The following is a 20,523-nucleotide window of genomic DNA, read 5'->3' on the forward strand; positions in this document are numbered from 1 at the left end:
TGGTCACCAGCCAATCACAGGGCACATATAGACAAACAACCATTCACACTCACATTCATACCTATGGACAATTTGGAGTCGCCAATTAACCTAGCATGTTTTTGGAATGTGGAAGGAAACCGGAGTACCCGGAGAAAACCCACGCATGCACGGGGAGAACATGCAAACTCCACACAGAGATGGCCCAGGGTGGAATTGAACCCTGGTCTCCGAGCTGTGAGGTCTGCGCGCTAACCACTCGACCGCCGTGCCGCCCTCCTAATAATGAATACAATTAATGAATGAATTTCATTCATCCTTACCATTTAAAACCAATACAGTATTCACTTTCTATTGATGAGGAACAATTTAAAAAAAATGTCACCTACACACAAAACATATGCCTTTGAACATATCCTTGTTGTTCTATAAATAGCCTTGATTCTGGTCGACCAGAAGAAGAATAAAATAGGTGTCCCATACTTTTGTCCATATAGTATAAAATAAAGTACAGTAGGCACATCCTGATTTTTACTTATTAAAACGATAATACATATACACAAACATCGAGCACTAGTATTCATTGGGACGTAAGTGTAAGAAAACTCTCAGGACCTCCTTTAACGGCAGTGCTTCGTGGCTTTACAAGTCTTCGTTTCTGTGAGTGTCAAGTCACTCGGGCTTGTGATGTGCAACCCTTGCAAGACCCAGGCACACAGCTTCAAGGAAAAGCAAATGTATCACGCTTCTCTGTGAGACGTTAGTGCAGCAAGCAAGTGAGTAGGGAAGGCATACGCTTTTGTAGTTCGATGGGAGCAGGAAGGGGGGGGGGGCCGAGGCGTGTCTCCCCCCCCCAAAGGCCAGGAGTGGGTCCGTACTTACTATCCCTGGGAATTTGGGGCTCTCTGCGCGAGTGCTGTGGTTAAAGTTGCTGCTGAGGCTAGTGGACACTGTGTGCGGTTTCTTGAAAGTAAGACCCATGGCATCCATAGACTGGCTCCTGCTGCGTATCACCCGCTACGGAGAGAGACGAGGAGGAGGAGATACATTCAGATGGCGATGAAGACCCTTAAGGCCCCTCCGCATCGCTGCTAGACAACGGGGAGCCTCGGGGCTGACCCTGAACACGACCGGCAGAAAGCACTGGCCTGGCGTTAATCCTGACAGACAAGGAAGCAACAGCTATGCTTAAATGCCCGGAGGTGGCACACATGACTCATTACATTTAGTGAAGGTTGTAAAGGAAGCAAGGGGAAGGCGGCACTTTGGCCACATTTTCATAAACAGCGCCAGCAGAAAAAAAACCCTATTTGCGGGCACAGAGTGGCGAAGGAGGCGTATCTGAGGGTGAAAATTGAAAAGCATATCACGAGTACAGCAGCATGGAGCAGATCCAAAGCAGGTGAGCAAAAAGCCGTGAAGCTGAGAATGGCGTGCTTGCAGCAGAACAGACGTAACAACTGAAGCCCTTATCATGACAACGAGACCTTTTAAAAAAGCCACAAGAAGGAAGCCAAACTATTCCTTTACTATCCAGCAACAGAGGCAGACCACTTTAAAGGAAGTGAGGCCGTACATCATGGACGCCTCTGCCTCTGCTGCTGCCATGCCAGTTACCTTAAAGGACTCGAAGAAGCCCCCTCCTCCTCCGCTGCCGTTCTCCAGCTTGTCGTCGTCTCCGCCAACGCCCATCATGGCCTGGCTGTTCACATGGAGCTCCTCGTACAGTGTTTCTAACAAGGCCGACCGCGTTCGCTCCTAACTCATACATACACACAAACACGTAAATTACTCAGAATCGGGAATAATTCAACAATATTTTCATTTTTATTCTTTCACAGACCCACCTCTAATTTGGAAAACTTTTCAGCCTTATAACATGAATATTCTGCATTGATGAGTTTAGTGAAAAGGAATTCATGGAATTCACGACCCTGGAAATGAAAACGGTCATCAAACAAAAGGTGGAATCCAATTCAAAAAGGTCTGATCTATAACATACTTTTTTGAAGATGGCTGGATTTGGAAGGGCGGGGCCGAAGAATGGTACGTCATCCCGTGCTGTCACTGACACCTGAGAGTACACAAAGATATGAGGCTGAAAGAGCATTTCTTAATACCAGAGGTATCTATATTTTTCCATGCATGGACAGAAAAACTTGAGGGTGTTGAGCCCTTAAGTCAGGCCGACATTTGCATTTGAATATAAAAGAAATATTCAATAAAATGTGAAAAAAATATGGGAAAAATACAGGAAACTATTAAGATAGGAGGTCACTGGGAAAGAAGGGGGCGATCTAGTTTCCTGGTGGCAATGCGAAGGTTGGCAGGTACGCACCATGATATGATTCCTCAATTTTAAATCATTAAAAGACTCGCTAATATCAGTCCAATGTGGGTCAAGATGTGCCAAGGTCTTAAATACATTTAAAGTGGAAACGGCCTACATGTCAGCTTGAAATGGTTTATTCTTCTCATTATTATTCATTAGTACTACAGTATTAGTAGTATATACTCTAGTACAAAGGTCTCAAACTCAATTTACTTGGGGGCCACTGGAGCTAGGGTCTGGGCGAGGCTGGGCCGCATCAAGTTTTCAAAAAAAAACAAACAAAAATAATAATAATAAATCACCAAATAATAAAAACTTAAGAAACCACATATAGTTGGTGGGTAGACAAATTATTTTTTTCAGATTAAAATGAACAAAGCATTATTAGAGCCCTGTAGACATGACAAAACACGACTATAGTCACATTTATACTCTTTTTATTTACAACATATTGCGCAACTGCAGGGTCTTGAGACACATGCTAACTCGCAAACTAGAGAGCTAGCGACCTAAACAGTAGCCTTCAAGTTATTACCCTTAAAACTTAAATAACTAAAAACTTACCACTTCCACATGGATAGGGAGGATAACTATTAACAGTTATTTAACCTTTAACATGAACATTAATCAAACGTAATAATTTTTTCTGGGTACATGATACCATACAGCATCCATATCAAACTTGCGCGGGCTGCACTAACATTAAACTTTCATATCTAGGCAGGGGCCTCAAACTAGTGTCCTGCGGGCCACATTTGGCCCGCGGGCTGCGTGTTTGAGAACCCTGCTCTAGTAGGTCACAAAGGGACCCTCTAGATTCGTCTTAACATTATTATTGATTAGAATTCTTTTATTTATTTAAAACCTTACAAAATATTGTGTTTGTCTTTGTTTACTCTGTAATATTCTTATATGAGCCCAGACGGATGTAATTTGGACGCCGCTGATTGATGCTGTATTTGACGAAGGCTGTTTACCTTATAGAAGACATTGTCAGAACAGGGATCCACCACTTGGACCACAATGTAGGCATGCAGGAAGTTGGAGGCGATCATATCTGGCACAAAGGGAGTATTTTCTTCTTGGAATACAATGGCCACAATGTCATTCCCTATGTGCCTCTTTCTCTGCAACTATACATGAAAAGAAATACACAGGAAAAGGATATCATTGAATGTGACGAATGTGGGATGAAAGAAACACACTCTGTTTGCAGACAGGGTTTAGTCTTAGGCAGTAGACTACTCAATTGTATCTTCACTATGGTAGCATGGGTATGCTGGAGCCTATCCCAGCTGACTGGGATGAGGCGGGTTACACCCTGGACTGGTCTCCAGCCAATCACAGAGCACATATAGACAAACAACCATTCACACTCACATTCATACCTATGGGCACCATGAGTCATACTTCCAGGGTTGATAAGCTTGTTGTGACTTCACTTACAGCTTATGGTTGGCCCCTGCCTAAGATAGAGCTATACTGTTTTTACAGAATTTAAATGATTAGTAGCCGTACAAGTAAAGCATTCATGAGATTAGATCATAGCCATAAATTAGCCGCAATGCTGTATAAACCGCCGGTTCAAGTTTAAGAAAAAAGTAGCGGTTTATGCACCGGACATTGAGGTATATAAAAAATTATAGTATCAGTCTTGAGACGCTTAGGGCGCCTGGGCATGGTGGGTGCTTCTTATGGCAGCATTCCGTGTGGCCTCGCAATAATGAGGTAAAGTGATGGTTGGACATCGGGTGTCACGTTGACGACATGCCAGTGACATGTCGGTGGCACGAGGAAGAATAATAAGTTGAATAACAGAACAAACAATCCATCCAAATGTAGGCCCAGGGATCACACATAAGGGACTGCTGGGGTGCTGGGCACTAGGTGGATGCACTCAGGGGCTGGGGGTGGTCGGGGCCAAGTGGGTTGGCTGGCAGGGTTGGTGGTGGTGTGCTTCGGCAATGTCCTGGGGTTTTGCTGGGGTGTCCGATGTTCCCACTCTTCTTTTGTTGTTTTGTCTTATGTAAGATTCTGTGATTATATGTGTGGAAAAAATCACTTATTGAATTGGTAACTGCTTTGGCGTGGAGAAGGGGTAGGATTTAATAAGCTTTGCTTCTTCCTGCTCCTTTTCAGACATGTGTAGTAATGAGGTGTTATGTGTGTGTATGTATATAAATAGATACTGTAAGTGTATTGTATTGTAAGTGTATATGTGAGAAACAATAATGTAACATAGTATGCATGTCTGAAATAAATTAAGAAGAAGAAGCAGGAAGTTGTCAGTATCGATATGGACTTGGAAAGAAACTATCATGCATCCATATAAATTACTTTTTGTAATCATTGTTCCAGTCTCGACCAGTCCAGGGTGTACCCCACCTCTCACCCGAGGACAGCTGGAATAGGCTCCACCATGCCCCGCGACCCTCGTGAGGATAAGCGGTAGAAAATGAATAAATGAATGAATGTTCCAGTCTCACAGCAGAGACGGGTTCTGAAACACACCAGTAGGGAGGGCTGCTTCCCCTCAGAAATAAGCACCATGCATCATGTATTTCTGCCAAATACACACTTTACCTCCTGTTTGTGCAAAGCATCACAGTTGGAGCTGATTCATGTTTGTGTAAATTAATTTCAGATAGAGGACATATGTGTGTGTGTGTGTGTTTGGCAGACATAAGTCTGTAGTTTGACACAATAGGTGCAAAATGCTGCACCATGTAATGGTACATCCGCTACAGTATAGTGTTACAGTACCTGCTGGGTGTCCCCCTCGGTGTAAGGCAGCTTTGTGGACACATGGAACATGACCTCTTTGTTGCGGTAGTTGCAGAAGACAGATTCTGTGCCAGTCTGGCCGTGAGTCACATCCAATCCTCCACGGAAACTAGCACACACACACACACACACACACACACACACACAGCTTCTCAGCTGCCATCACTGCAGCATCACTCTTGCTAGTAAGCATATAACACATCATGGCAGTACAGTGTGTAATTAGTGTCAAATCAATGTTGGATATTTACCCTTTAAAGTTGTGGAGCTCAATTTTCTCTCCAAGGAACTCAAGGAATTCTACAAAGGCAGGACTCTCTTGGCTGTTGCCAAATAACTCTTCCTCTGAAGTCTGCAACAAAGAAACACGAGCTAATATGTCTATTTAATGTTTACACATACACTGTAAGCACATTAGATTGCTTTTGGAGAAGTCTGTAGCGGCCTCTTTGCCGCTTCTGCCGGCGGGAGGGACGGAAGCGTGGGTGCGCGGCGCTGCGCCAGACTGAATGGAATTTGGTCTACGAAATTTGAGCCCAATGGGTTTCTTACTCATGTGCTCAAGTTAGCACCAACCCCATGTAAATAAGGATAAATAAGTAAATAAAGGGGGCGGCACGGCGGTCGAGGAGACCAGGGTTCAATTCCACCCTCGGCCATCTCTGTGTAGAGTTTGCATGTTCTCCCTGTGCATGCGTGTTCAGAGAAGTCTGTAGTGGCCTCTTTGCCACTTGCGCCGGCGGGAGGGACGGAAGCGTGGGTGCGCGGTGCTGCGCCAGACTGAATGGAATTTGGTCTACGAAATTTGAGACCAATGTGTTTCTTACTCATGTGCTCAAGTTAGCACCAACCCCATGTAAATAAGGATAAATAAGTAAATAAGGGGGCGGCACGGTGGTCGAGTGGTTAGCACGCAGACCTCACAGCGAGGAGACCAGGGTTCAATTCCATCCTCTGCCATCTCTGTGTGGAGTTTGCATGTTCTCCCCGTGCATGCGTGTTCGGAGAAGTCTGTAGTGGCCTCTTTGCCACTTGCGCCGGCGGGAGGGACGGAAGCGTGGGTGCGCGCCGCTGCGCCAGAATGCGCTGCTCATGGAATTTGGTCTACGAAATTAGAGCCCGATGTGTTTCTTACTCATGTGCTCAAACCTCTGCAAGTACCAGCTAAAGTTACCACCAACCCCATGTAAATAAGGATAAATAAGTAAATAAGGGGGCGGCACGGCGGTCGAGTGGTTAGCGCGCAGACCTCACAGCGAGGAGACCAGGGTTCAATTCTCCAGCACCCCCGCGACCCTCATGAGGATAAGCGGTAGAAAATGGATGAATGAATGAATGAGTTCTCCTCCTACTTTGTGTGGAAGTGGTAACTTTTTGGCTTCTTATTTTGTCTTTCCCCACCCTCGGCCATCTCTGTGTGGAGTTTGCATGTTCTCCCCGTGCATGCGTGGGTTTTCTCCGGGTACTCCGGTTTCCTCCCACATTCCAAAAACATGCTAGGTTAATTGGCGACTCCAAATTGTCCATAGGTATGAATGTGAGTGTGAATGGTTGTTTGTCTATATGTGCCCTGTGATTGGCTGGCTACCAGTCCAGGGTGTACCCCGCCTCTCGCCCAAAGACAGCTGGGATAGGCTCCAGCACCCATCGTGAGGAAAAAGCGGTAGAAAATGAATGAATGAATGAAAGTAAATAAGCGGTTATTAAGGTGTAATTATCGTAAGCAGATGCGCTGACAGAAGGACTTACTGTTTTTGGTGGAAATACAAAGTTAGAATGTACAATGCGATGATAATTATACACACTCACCTGGCCAAACTTCTGATAAATGACCCCAAACTTGAAGTTGTTGCTAATGACGTGCTCATCGAAGGTCACAATGAGTCTTGAGGCCTTAAAGAAAACAGCATCAAAACGGGTGTGAGACGGCAAAGGAATAAACAACATGGAAAACTATTCCAAAAAGAAACGTACTTTTGGATAAAGAACAGGAAAGAAGCGGTCAACGTTGACTTCCTCATAGACGAGCTAGGAATATAAACAGAAAATGTCAGATATGTTGTTATGCTACAACATCAGCCTTGAAAACTCACCTTGGCCATTTGGACCACATTGGGAAACTCAGTCAGGCAGGAGATGGGGATCACATCATGGTAGGTCTTTTGTTTAGTCCTGGTCAAGTCATAAAACAATCAAGCATTCTTGTCATATAAAATGATGTAATATTTCTCAGAACCAATCAGACAGGAAAGAGATGATCCGGTACAGGCCATTATCAAACTTCCCCACCCCTTCCCCTCTCGCTGCCTCCCGTGCTCCATCCCCACCCACTCACTGGCCTTAATAGTCCATCTGTTGCCCTGCTGTGGAAATGTGTTGTTAACGCTCTCTCTAGCTATATGACTCTTGAGATAACACTCCCACCGTTAAGAGAATGCATCTGTGCACTCAATGGTGGACATTTTAGCAGCTAATTCTGCATCTACCTCCGCTGTTCTGAAACCAGATTCAATGGTTTTTCTGCAGCATGTGTGCATATTGAGGAGTGTTACCTAAGCATTAGCCGCAGATGCTCCTGGTCACCAATCACATCGTACTTTAAAGAGAACACCAGATGTCCGAGGGCGCTGTCCGATGAATAGTAATTAAAGTGTTCCTGGGGGCACAGTGCAAAGATACGGCAATTACTACACTGTCTATGTCAGTGCTTCTCAAACAGTGGGGTGGGGACACATGGGGGGCACCATGAGGTGACAGGGGGATCTACTAGATTGGTAGTGTCTTGATTCCTGCTTGAACAATGCTGGTACCAGCAACTCATACAGTGGTTTGTAACGATTAATACATTAATATAACAAGTTCTCAGTAGTATTTCAAATATGTGTGTGCGTGAACAAATTTCTGTTTACTGGGCGTGACAGAAAATAATTGAGAACCACTCGTCTATGAAAGGTCGAATCTCCATTGGGCATCTCTGTGTGGAGTTTGCATTTTCTCCTACTTCTTCTTTCTTTCTCTTTTGGATTTTCCCTTCAAGGGGTCGCCACAGGAACTACCCTCATGTCCTCCTTCACTATATCCATAAACCTCCTCTTTGGTCTTCCTCTACGCCTCCTACCTGGCAGCTCTAAACGCAGCATCTTTCTAATATTCATTATCTCTCTGGACATGTCGGAACCATCTCAGTCTGGCCTCTCCAAGGCCTATAACATGTAATGTGCATATGATGTACTCGTTCCTGATCCTATCCATCCTGGTCACCTCCACTATGCATGAAAAACATGCATTGGCAAGACTAAATTGTCCATAGGTATAAATGTGAGTGTGAATGGTTGTTTGTCTATACCCCGCCTCTCACCCGAAGTAAGCTGGGATAGGCTCCAGCATGCCCCCCGCGACCCCAATAATGATTAAGCAGCATAGAAAATCAACTGATGGATGGGCTACATAATTCATATACACGTACACACACATTTTCTGCAACATTTTTATTGTTCATCGTTTTTTGTTTCACCCCCCGATCAATTGCTGCAAGACAATTGATTCTTCATTAGATTAGTTTAATGAACATAAAGTGATAGTGATAAAGTTCATTCTGAAATCCGCCATGAGGGTTGTTATGTTAATGTATGCAGGAGGTGAGGGTGTTACTGTACATAGGGGCAACCTCACTGACTTTAGTGACTTGGTGTCCTGGTGTGCAATTAGGTGATCACTGACAGAGACTACTATTTCCAACCATCAACATGGCGTTTATTATATACTGTTGGTTAATGTGATTAGACCGTGGTCTCTCGCTCTGGTCTGATGATATGGAAAATGTCAAAGTGATGACATAACGCTCTCAATTTGGATGGCGCGCAGGTGACTAACCTTTGTGAGGAAGTGTTTACGGTAGAGCATTGCCGTTGTGTTACATTCCAGCTTTGTGCGGGTGTCTGGGGACAAAGTCTGCAGCTCCTCCCAGTCCAGTGTGTCGCTCAGCTCATGATTTGTTCCCTCAATCCAGTAACCTCCAAATTGTGGCAGAAGGATAAGAGGAAAGGGTCTTTTCCTACCCAAAACCTTCCAAAATGCAAAACAAAAAAACAAACATTAGATAAAAGACTAAGGTTATTGTTACTATAATCAGAATAAGAATACATAAACATACAGCAATGCCTCGTTTAATGCAATTCTTTGGTTCCAGACCCGACCGTTAGGTAGATTTCTGCCATTTATGTTTTTTTATTTATCAATTGATTATGTTACAGTGTAGAAAACATGTTTATGATCTTAAAAATAAGTTCTTTGTAACATTAATAAGACATATTAGCCCACACTATTGGATGATTTCTGTGAAAATATGTCAATAAATGCCTTTCAAATGCCAATCACAAATTACAAAGCCAATCACCTGTGGCTCGTACTAGTCCAGTCTTGCTCTGACATCTTGGGTAGCATGCTCCTCCAGTTAACTACCAACACTCGCCATGAAAAGTATCTCGCAGGGCTTCAATTTTAATATGGCATTTGAAGAACAAACATTTTAAGGAGTCTGGTGAGTTTTCGATAGCAAATATAATTTTTTAAATGCTCAAAATTAGCTTATATGTGCATATTTTAAATTAATAATAAGCCATATTCAACCAAAAAACAGTGATAATTTATGAATATAATATAATATAATATAATATAATATAATATAATATAATATAATATAATATAATATAATATAATATAATATAATATAATATAATATAATATAATATAATATAATATAATATAATATAATATAATATAATATAATATAATATAATATAATATAATATAATATAATATAATATAATATAATATAATATAATATAATATAATATAATATAATAATTTTTAAATAGATGCTAAATTTGAACTACAAAGTGAAGAGGCATGGCTGTATAACACAAAGAATGAGACCGGGGGTAAAAAGTGCGGCATCCTACCTCATGGACACTTGGGTAGGGAATGTAGTCCTCCTCCGTCTGAAACAAATAGAAAACAAAGCTTTGGTTTGTCATCAAAAATTCATATTGAGATCAACATTCATTGAGAAGAACACAACTAAATTGTGAATGAATTATTCATTCACTTTCAGCTTTTCCCTTTCAGGAGTCATCACATGAATAGTTTTGGCTTAGTTTTTATGCCGGATGTCTTTCCTGGCACATTCCTTGCAGGGAATCAAACCCTGGGCGCACTGCCATGAAAGGCAGAAACGTGAACCATTACATCGTCACCATTTTTTAAACAGTTTTTTGGTGTATTACTGAAAAGAATTCAATATATGGTAAAAATGATAGTTAGTAGTATTTGTATTGGGTGATTAATGGGAAGAATTGATAGATAAATGACTTAATATTATGAAAAGGACGAGACATAGTATGATTAATATTGTGTTGTCGAGATGCAGAGTCATACCTTGAGTGGAGGTGGTAAGGTACATCTCTGCTCATCCATCCTGTTCCCCTGTGAGAGGAGAGGCAAGATTAAGAAAATAAACAGAGGGAGAGAAAGGAGAAGCGGCAGTCATTTATCAACCAGAATTCAGACAGAGTATAATACTGGGAAAAAAAATGACAAGGTGTTTTTTCCTCAATGATGCACAGCAGGCAACAAAGCCAAATCAGAGATAGACATACGGGTTATAGAAGCATACAAACAGCGAGAGAGATAGTTTAATAGCAAATGTTTGGGTGACAGAACGGTGTGTTAGGACATAGAGGAAGTGTTCTCAATGAGGCCAAGGGGATTAAAAAGATGCAGGGATAAGTGACGCCTCTGCAGAGAAGCATCTGTTGCATGTGTGACACGGAATAAAGCAGGAATGCCATAGAAAAATCAGGAAGATTACAAATAATGCTTAATTTAGACTAGAGTTGTGCAAACCTTTCAACCAAAAAACATCAAATATTGGATGATCCCCATGACAAAGTACTAATGAAATGAGAAACACCAGTCCAAATTACAACCACAATAATAAACGTGCCGTCTCCCTATAACTGAGTCATATTATTTTTGTAAAATAATATGTGATATCAGGGGGCTGCACGGCAATCGAGTGGTTAGCGCGCAGACCTCACAGCTAGGAGGCCAGGGTTCAATTCCACCCTCGGCCATTTCTGTGTGAAGTTTGCATGTTCTCCCCGTGCATGTGTGGGTTTTTTCCGGGTACTCCGGTTTCCTCCCACATTCCAAAAACATGCTAGGTTAATTGGTGACTCCAAATTGTCCATAGGTATGAATGTGAGTGTGAATGGTTGTTTGTCTATATGTGCCCTGTGATTGGCTGGCGACCAGTCCAGGGTGTACACCCCGCCTCTCGCCCCAAGACAGCTGGGATAGGCTCCAGCACCCCCCGCGAACCTTGTGAGAATAAGCGGTAGAAAATGGATGAATGAATGAATGAGTTCGCCTCCTATTTTGTGTGGAAGTGGTAACTTTTTGGCTTCTTATTTTGTCTTTCCCCAACCTCGGCCATCTCTGTGTGGTTTGCATGTTCTCCCCGTGCATGCGTGGGTTTTTTCCGGGTACTCCGGTTTCCTCCCACATTCCAAAAACATGCTAGGTTAATTGGCGACTCCAAATTGTCCATAGGTATGAATGTGAGTGTGAATGGTTGTTTGTCTATATGTGCCCTGTGATTGGCTGCCGACCAGTCCAGGGTGTACAACCCCAAGACAGCTGGGATAGGCTCCAGTACCCCCGCGACCCTCGTGAGGAAAAGCAGTAGAAAATGAATGAATGAATATGTGATATCACTTTTTTTGATTTCATAATATTGTGCAACTGCAATATGTTGTGGCTGACACACACACACACACACAACAACAACAACTAAATGGGCTTATTCCATTATTTTGATCAATAACTAATTGCCAAAAATAGATAAACTCTCTTGTCATTGTTGCTTTTCATGTACCGGATTGTCTGATTAAAACAAACCGTCCAAGATCATAGCAGCATTTGCGAGGTGAGATAAAAAAGCTTACTGCAGACTTACAAACAGAATGTTAATAAAGAGCAGCATCTGCCTTTGAAACAACCTAAATTGCGACAGGATTAGAAACAATGCATGCTGTCACTGTGTTAGTCGCTTGGGTAATTTAACAAAATGCGATGGACGCATCCCCTTACCTGCATCTTTTCAATCATTTCAAATAAATCTGCAGTCTGGAGGGAGGAGAATGAGAGAAAACGTTGAGATATCTGATTGAATGATTCTCAGTGATTTGACCCTGAATCTTAGCTACTTAGGCCATCTTATGGGAATAGGCTGGTCAGCTGAAGACCACTGTGTCGCAAGTAGGGTTGCACAACGAGCATCGAGTAATGGGAACTAGGACTAACTAATTTAAGTTTGGGATGTAATTTTTATGTACGGACACGCGGGCAATTAGTTTTCCAACTGACTTTATATCAGCAGCTGATGCAAGCAGACAAAAAAAAAACACGGTCAGTGACTGATGCATTATCGTGCCCGCTGTCTTGCCTGAAATGCATACTGCATTAATAGTTGCATACTGCATTAATAGTTGCATACTGCATTAATAAGTTGCATACTGCATTAATAGTTGCATACTGCATTAATAAGTTGCATACTGCAACGTATTGAGAGGGGTGTCGTACTTTAGCACACTGATGCCAGCCATATATACAGAATGCTTGATGCTGCTCTCGTGCCACTGTGCAAGTGTATTTATATTTTGGTAAGTATTACATGTTATCTTCAATGTACTTGTTAATGCATGATCACAGCATGTACATCAAACGATGAAACGCTGTTAGAGGGTTTTTTTAGGACTTTGTAGTTGAAATAGGTGGGTCCCAATTAAGTGTATTGGTAGCTAGCTCATAATAACTTCTTTTCTTTCATTATAATGTAATGATGAGGGATATTATATAGCAACTAGCTAGAATACTGTATACATGTACATATGTGTTTTGACCTTCGTAGACAGGCGGCGCTGGATGATGACATCACTACCGTAAACTACCGTTAAGAGGTACACAAAACGTCTTTACTTTGCATATTGTTACTGGGTACTTTAAGTATTAACGATTCATTATGCTACAGCGCGCAGACCTCACAGCTAGGAGGACCAGGGCTTGATTCCCCATTCGGCCATCTCTGTGTGGAGTTTGCATGTTCTCCCCGTGCATGCGTGGGTTTTCTCCGGGTACTCCGGTTTCCTCCCACATTCCAAAAACATGCTAGGTTAATTGCCGACTCCAAATTGTCCATAGGTATGAATGTGAGTGTGAATGGTTGTTTGTCTATATGTGCCCTGTGATTGGCTGGCGACCAATTGGGCAAAGACAGCTGGGATAGGCTCCAGCACCCGCCCCCCCCCCCAAAGCCTCTGGCGGTGCTTGACGTGTACCTCCAAAAAAATGTGGATAATGCAACCGGGGCACTGATTAGTGGAACACACCTGCAGCCATCATGTTTAAGTCAGTTTTACAAGCCTCATGTCATAATATTGTCTGTTTATTTAAATGGCATCCACATAGTAATATACCACTCCCATTACGTCATCAGCAAAATGTGAATGAATTACCTTCAACTTTTAGGTGTGGTGGAAACACACTGGAACCTTTTAGTTCCAGGAAGTATAGTTACCAGTCAATATATAAGGTCACACTTACATTTACATCTCTATCTTATCCATGATTTTTGCTAAACAAGTACTATCAGCAACTCTTCAATGCAGTACCAGTCAAATACCAATTACTATCCAATTACTAGTCTAAGCTCCAACAGTCCATGCGTAGTGAAAGCAGGTCAGCTGAACCAGTAAAAATGTCTGTGTACAGAGTGATTGTGTGTTAGCTTTCAATGTGAGTACACCTAAAGTCCTCCACCATCTGCAAACAATAGTCTGCCCCAAACCCTAAAGGTAAATACATGCTGAAACACATGGACCAGTGATTAGGGCTACAGAACTTCACCTTACTTTAGGACTGGAACCCTAAAGTGTATCATTTACTGTAGATTTGTCTCCAGATTGCCTATTATTGACGGTATAAACAATGAATTTAACTATCTGTGCAGCATGTTTGGAAATAAAGATACAGTACTTACAATTCTGGGTTTGTTCCAGTGAGACCTTGTCACCATTCCAGCAGTGACACCGTCGTTTTTAGCCATTTTTTTTCAAAAATTCCAAAAGATGCCTCAGCTCAGTAGACTTTAACTGAACTGCATCAAACGCTCTCTGAGATCATAACCATATTTCCCTGTGTTCATGACTGTGTACATACTAATGTGTCAAATTAGCTCCGAAACAATCTCGTATTGCAAGAAAACGAGGTGACATAGAAGATGGAGGTGCACAGAAATAAATCCAGTTCCTCTGGTGAGCCGCACCACTGTTAAGTTAAGCACTAACATCCTATCTGTTCCAGGGGTGGAGCTCTTCTACTATCATAAAACCTCCCATACGATCCCCTACCGAGCTGTAAAAGCAGACAAGGTTTAAAATCCTGCTTAATATATGGTCGCTCTATGCCAGCAGTTTAGGTGTGACAGTACAGTAAAGCCAAAAATATTATTGTCTAATGTGCTGTGTTTATTTCCAACTTCTCCATAATAATAATAAAGATTACACTGATTCATTTTACTCAGCATCAACAGGCTAAGGCTCTGATTGTTTTTCCAAATCATGTCACAGGTGTATGGTCACTTGTTGTTAGGCAGAATTCATAGGGCTCAAGTACGTATATATCTGCCTAAATGACCGATGATCAAAATGGCATATGCTCACTAATGTGTTTGAATGGGACTAACAGTGCCCCCGGACAGGGAGACAGCAGGAAACGCAAGTGAAGCAGACGCCAAATGTGCCTTCTGTTCTGTCAACAATAGCAAAATAGAATGAAATATTTCACATACTATCCCATATAGTCATTGGAATGTAATGGTTTCCGTTGTCATCTCCATAGGGGAAGGAACTAAGAATTTTGTTGTTGTTATTTGTCTGCTCTTTTATTTTGAAAATTACGCCATTAGGTTAGAGTCAAGTGTTATAAAAATAGATTTGAAGGTGGACCCAATGTGATTCTTTTTCATGGGGCCCAGAATTCCTGGCAGCACCCCTGGTACGACCTTTGAAAAATGCTTTTAAACATTATTAGAGCCCTCTATAAATGAAATAACACCCCTATAGCCAACTTTATATATTATAGTAGACATTTATTAATTCATTTATTCATTCATTCACTGCGTCGCTTGTATAATAGACATAATCAGAGTAACTAAGACATAAATAAGTCTCTTTCTCGTGAGTGTTGATAAAATGGGGGAGCTGAGTGGTAGGCAGACAGGAAGTGGCGGGTGTTCGGACTCGAGTTTTAGCTTGGAGTGGGTTTCTGTCATGCCATATTCAACCCCAAAACAGCTGATTTATTAGTATATTTTTGAAAAACTATGAAGCCGTGAATTTGGTAGACGACTGTTCTGCACAAAAAAAATGTCCCATTGTAATACCATTAATAAACAAAACAACAAAAAGAAACAATACTACTATGAGGAGTACCGTATGTTTACTTATGCACTTTACATTGGCAAATTAATCACTGTTCTGTCCATCATCCATCCATTCATCCATCCATTCATCCATCCATTCATCCATCCATGCATCCATGCATCCATGCATCCATCCATCCATCCATCCATGCATCCATGCATCCATCCATCCATCAATCCATGCATCCATCCATCCATCCATCCATCCATCCATCCATGCATCCATCCATCTATCCATCCATGCATCCATCCATCCATCCATCCATGCATCCATCCATCTATCCATCCATGCATCCATCCATCCATCCATGCATCCATCCATCCATCCATGCATCCATCCATCCATCCATCCATCCATGCATCCATCCATCTATCCATCCATGCATCCATCCATCCATCCATCCATCCATCCATCCATCCATGCATCCATCCATCCATCCATCCATCCATCCATGCATCCATCCATCCATCCATCCATCCATCCATCCATCCAAATACAGCAGATTAGGTTTACATATTATGCTTATGAAGGCCTGAAGAGGACTGGGTGTGAATTACAAAAAAATACCACATGACCTCTAGTAGCCAAATACCTCGGACCTGACTGCTGTTAAACGTCAATCTTTAGCAACACCAAAGTTTCCAAAATCTTTTTGTGAGATTAACCGTCACAGGAGCCTTACAGATGGCATGAACTGCATCAGCATCATCAGGAATGTGGAACAACTGGATCCAAATTCTCTCTTAATCCGTCTCTATTCCAATTCCCTATGCTCTCTTCAGATCAAGTCACATTGCGTAAGCCTCCTTCCAAAGTTGGCGGGACCTTATAAAACCAATCCAATAGGAGCCAGATTGTATCCTCTTTTAATCACCGAGGAGCTCAGCTCTTTTTCACTCTGATTTCCAAAAATATCCCTTTCGTTTTTTCCCATGCCAGTCACTGGTTATTAATGATAGAAATGCACCACTTGTTTGACCATGAAATAGATCTGATATGAACTGTGACAATTTCAATAATTCAGCCAAAATTTTATTCATAATTGTGTCCTTAAAAGCATCGTATCCCAACAAAAGTGACTCAAGCTAAAATAAAAAAAATAATTTGCATATTGATTGCAGAAAGCAAACAGACATAAACACAAAACTGACACCAGCTGAGTGCATTCAGAGAGATTCTGAGGCAAGATCAGCGACGTACATCAAATAAAGGTCACACATAGGTCAGGGACCAAATACCTTTTGGGATGGCACCGCACTGTAGGGGAGCTTGGACTGGAACAACGGAGGCTCTAGTGGAGCACAGATTCTTGGCTCACTCCCATCGTGTTTCCTACAGTCAGAATGAGACACAAGGCAACATTCGGTCAGAAAAGAGTCAAGAAAAGAGGTCAAGAAAAGGGTCCAGGGATCCAGACGGCGATTAAATGGTCACATTTTTTGAGCCCTGCGGTCAACATGGCTCATTATTGATCTCATATGTTGTTATTGGATTTGAACATGGACCCAGTCCAGGGTTTCGGTACAATACCGAATACAGTATTCCTCTAAGTCAGGTCTCAAACTCAATTTACCTGGGGGCCACTGGAGCTAGGGTCTGGGCAAGGCTGGGCCGCATCAGGTTTTCAAAAAAAAAAAACGCATTTATTAAAAACAGAAAAATATACAAACTTTTTCAGTGCTTTGATTCCGATTTTCTACAATAAAAGCTCTGATAAAACATTTTTATTTTTATGCACAAAATAATAAAGAAAATCAATCCATCAGTAATAAATAAATATAATAATAATAATAAAACGGCAAATAATAAAAATTTAAGAAACCACATATAGTTGGTGGGTAGACAAATTATTTTTTTTCAGATTAAAATGAACAAAGCATTATTAGAGCCCTGTAGACATGACAAAACACGACTATAGTCACATTTATACTCTTTTTATTTACAACATATTGCGCAACTGCAGGGTCTTGAGACACATGCTAACTCGCAAACTAGAGAGCTAGCGACCTAAACGGTAGCCTTCAAGTTATTTCCTTTAAACTTAAATAGCCAAAAACTTACCACTTCCACACGGATAGGGAGGATAACTATTACCAGTTATTTCACCTTTAACATGAACATTAATCAAACGTAATAATTTTTTCTGGGTACATGATACCATACAGCATCCATACCAAACTTGCGCGGGCCGCACTAACATTAAACTTTCATATCAAGGCGGGGGCCTCAAACTAGTGTCCTGTGGGCCACAATTGGCCCACCGGCCAACAATCCGTCCATCTATCCAGTCAGTCAACAGTCAAGTGAATGTACTTATCCTTAAAGCCTCCATCCATGCATCCACGCCTCCCCCTTTACTATGAAAGGACCCCTTTTGGTATTTTGGTTATGCTGGTTTGAATTAAGAGTTGAAGGAGAAAACAAATGCGATCATACAAAATTGTATGATGCCAAAGATAAATCACAAGTTAAAAATAAACAAAACACCAGTTGGTATAATCCCATCAGTATTGTATGTTTTCTCCGAGGGAGCAGATTTCAGCTAATCTGTTCGTCCCTGCTAACAGACACTTGAATGTATGACTTATTCATTTCTTGCTCTAAATAACATGATTCCCAAAACCTATGAAAACACGCTCGTCACCAAATGCCAAGCTTAAACACTTCAGAGATATGGACAAAAAAAAAAAAACAATAACCATATTTTCACGTTGAATCAAGCAGAACATGTTTCATGTCCGACACAAGAGAGCGATGCATTTTTAAACCAGTGAGCGATGTTGTCACGCATCTTTTGCTCTGAATTCAATACTTGTACAATGATGGCTCTGTCCCCGCAGGACCACTGATCGATACCCACTGCGGCATTGACACTGACAACGGGCGAGTTTGCACAGCAGGCTTTCAATTTGTTTGATTGATTCAGTCAGTGTCAAACACACAAAGTGGTTGATGGTGTGGGTTGGGACTCATTCAAATGAATTGCTGTCCATCTGAATACTATCTGAATAAGTCTACCTATGTACCGGTGCATAATACTTTAATACAATTATACAAAAAGTACACCAAAACTCTATTTCCTAATGGCCATTTTTTTGAAAAGAAATTATTATAAGCAAACAGTCCACTCCCATGAGAAAGTGTGTGTGGTGCTGCTAAGGATGGAAATAAAACAGCTGCTCCTCAGAACACAGGTGACGAAAGCCAGCATGAATCTTTCAAGTGCAGGGGGGCTGTTACACAACAAGTGAATGTCTTGACTAATTCATACCAATAGGGCTCTATGTTCACACTGCAGGTCATTTTTTTTTTTTTTGCAACTTTTGCAAGTTTTCCAACTGACTTCATATCACCAGCCAAACCACCCCAAAAAAAATTGGGTGACTGATGCACGATCGTGCCCGCTGTTATATGTATTGAGTTGTTGAGTGTCAATCAAGCATGTTAAGGAACAACTTTATATACACACCAAAATAATAGCCAGCTGAAGAAATCCTAATAAAGTGGAGGCATTGTGACAAACGGCGAGTCGTTTTAAACTTCCCATTTGCACCGTGTGATGCACCACCGAGCTCTTCTTTGGCTGCAACCATGTCATTGTGTGTGACTGGCCAATCATAGAGCAGCAGATAATGACGAAATGTACTCGTTTCGTACTCGTATCCGGCAAAAACGCATTATCCATAACGGATACTCATTTATAACAAAAATATCAAAATTTTGTCCAAAGTTTGTTTTGTGACATGCAAGTTTGCCTCATTTGAATACCATTAACTTAACCATAAATATTAATTTAGCACCAAAATGATGCACTGTTAGCTATTTAGTGTTTCAGTCCAATTACTAACATTTAAGTTGGTACCATTTCAGTAGTTTTGGTATATAAATAAATACACACATTATTGCTGTTGACTACAGCCTATTATTAGTTTTTAAAAAAAAAACATGTTTAATCAAATTTGACATATCACTGACCAAAAGCAAGCATTTTCAAGCATAAAAATTGCTATATATAAATATAAATACAAATGTAAGCCATTCGGAATATCATATAAAGACGTGATTTATCGTATTCTACACTGGTCACTCATTATGTCATTAATGTTACATTGATGAGACCAAAGCCAACCCAAGAAGTACGCTGTCCAGAAAAAAAAAAGTGTGAGTTTATGTTATGTCTTATTGATGCCTAAAATGGGAGCTCTGGTAACGTTACAAAAGTATTTTGTAGGCCGTAAACAGGTTTTCTGGACTCAAAATATTAAAATATTAAATTTTTAACAAAGGAATACTACTACCTATTACCCGCGATAAACGCTTACAGTTAGCGCGCAAGCCTCACAGCTATGAGACCAGAGTTCGATTCCACCCTCGGCCATCTCTGTGTGCAGTTTGCATGTTCTCCTCGTGCATGCGTGGGTTTCCTCCCACATTCCAAAAACATGCTAGGTTAATTGGCGACTCCAAATTGTCCATAGGTATGAATGTGAGTGTGAATGGTTGTTTGTCTATATGTGCCCTGTGATTGGCTGGCCACCAGTCCAGGGTGTGCCCCGCCTCTTGCCCAATGACAGCTGGGATAGGCTCCAGCCTAGCGGTAGAAAATGAATGAATGAATTTTTTCATTCATGAGTTTTTTGATAATTTGAACCCTCTAATATTCCTCTTACAGTTCATTCATTCATTCATTCATTTTCTACCGCTTTTCCTCACGAGGGTCGCGGGGGGGTGCTGGAGCCTATCCCACCTGTCTTCGGGCGTAAGGCGGGGTACACCCTAGACTGGTCGCCAGCCAATCACAGGGCACATATAGACAAACAACCATTCACACTCACATTCATACCAATTTGGAGTCGCCTATTAACCTAGCCAATTAACCTAGCA

General features: G+C 41.6%; 1 protein-coding gene across 15 annotated transcripts in view; it reads right to left on the reverse strand.

Moving 5' to 3' along the window:
• Positions 1-20,523, reverse strand: part of rap1gapa (RAP1 GTPase activating protein a) — a 56,337-nt gene that overhangs the window by 7,481 nt on the left and 28,333 nt on the right. For 6 of the 15 annotated variants that reach the window (XM_058051576.1, XM_058051569.1, XM_058051570.1 and 3 more), the window contains 16 exons: positions 16,878-16,971; positions 12,248-12,283; positions 10,532-10,579; positions 10,057-10,095; positions 8,969-9,160; positions 7,648-7,751; positions 7,189-7,267; positions 7,070-7,123; positions 6,905-6,988; positions 5,347-5,447; positions 5,075-5,204; positions 3,289-3,444; positions 1,982-2,053; positions 1,827-1,913; positions 1,597-1,737; positions 862-996 (listed from right to left, as the gene is read on the reverse strand). In XM_058051576.1, the coding sequence (XP_057907559.1) occupies positions 862-996; positions 1,597-1,737; positions 1,827-1,913; positions 1,982-2,053; positions 3,289-3,444; positions 5,075-5,204; positions 5,347-5,447; positions 6,905-6,988; positions 7,070-7,123; positions 7,189-7,267; positions 7,648-7,751; positions 8,969-9,160; positions 10,057-10,095; positions 10,532-10,579; positions 12,248-12,265 (1,440 nt within the window). In that variant the 5' untranslated portion in view covers positions 12,266-12,283; positions 16,878-16,971. The remainder of the gene's footprint in view (positions 1-861; positions 997-1,596; positions 1,738-1,826; positions 1,914-1,981; positions 2,054-3,288; positions 3,445-5,074; positions 5,205-5,346; positions 5,448-6,904; positions 6,989-7,069; positions 7,124-7,188; positions 7,268-7,647; positions 7,752-8,968; positions 9,161-10,056; positions 10,096-10,531; positions 10,580-12,247; positions 12,284-16,877; positions 16,972-20,523) is intronic. The other 9 variants (XM_058051583.1, XM_058051571.1, XM_058051572.1 and 6 more) reach the window with 2 other exon arrangements.

The sequence above is a fragment of the Doryrhamphus excisus genome, chromosome 16, assembly GCF_030265055.1.
Source record: "Doryrhamphus excisus isolate RoL2022-K1 chromosome 16, RoL_Dexc_1.0, whole genome shotgun sequence".
NCBI lineage: Eukaryota > Metazoa > Chordata > Actinopteri > Syngnathiformes > Syngnathidae > Doryrhamphus > Doryrhamphus excisus.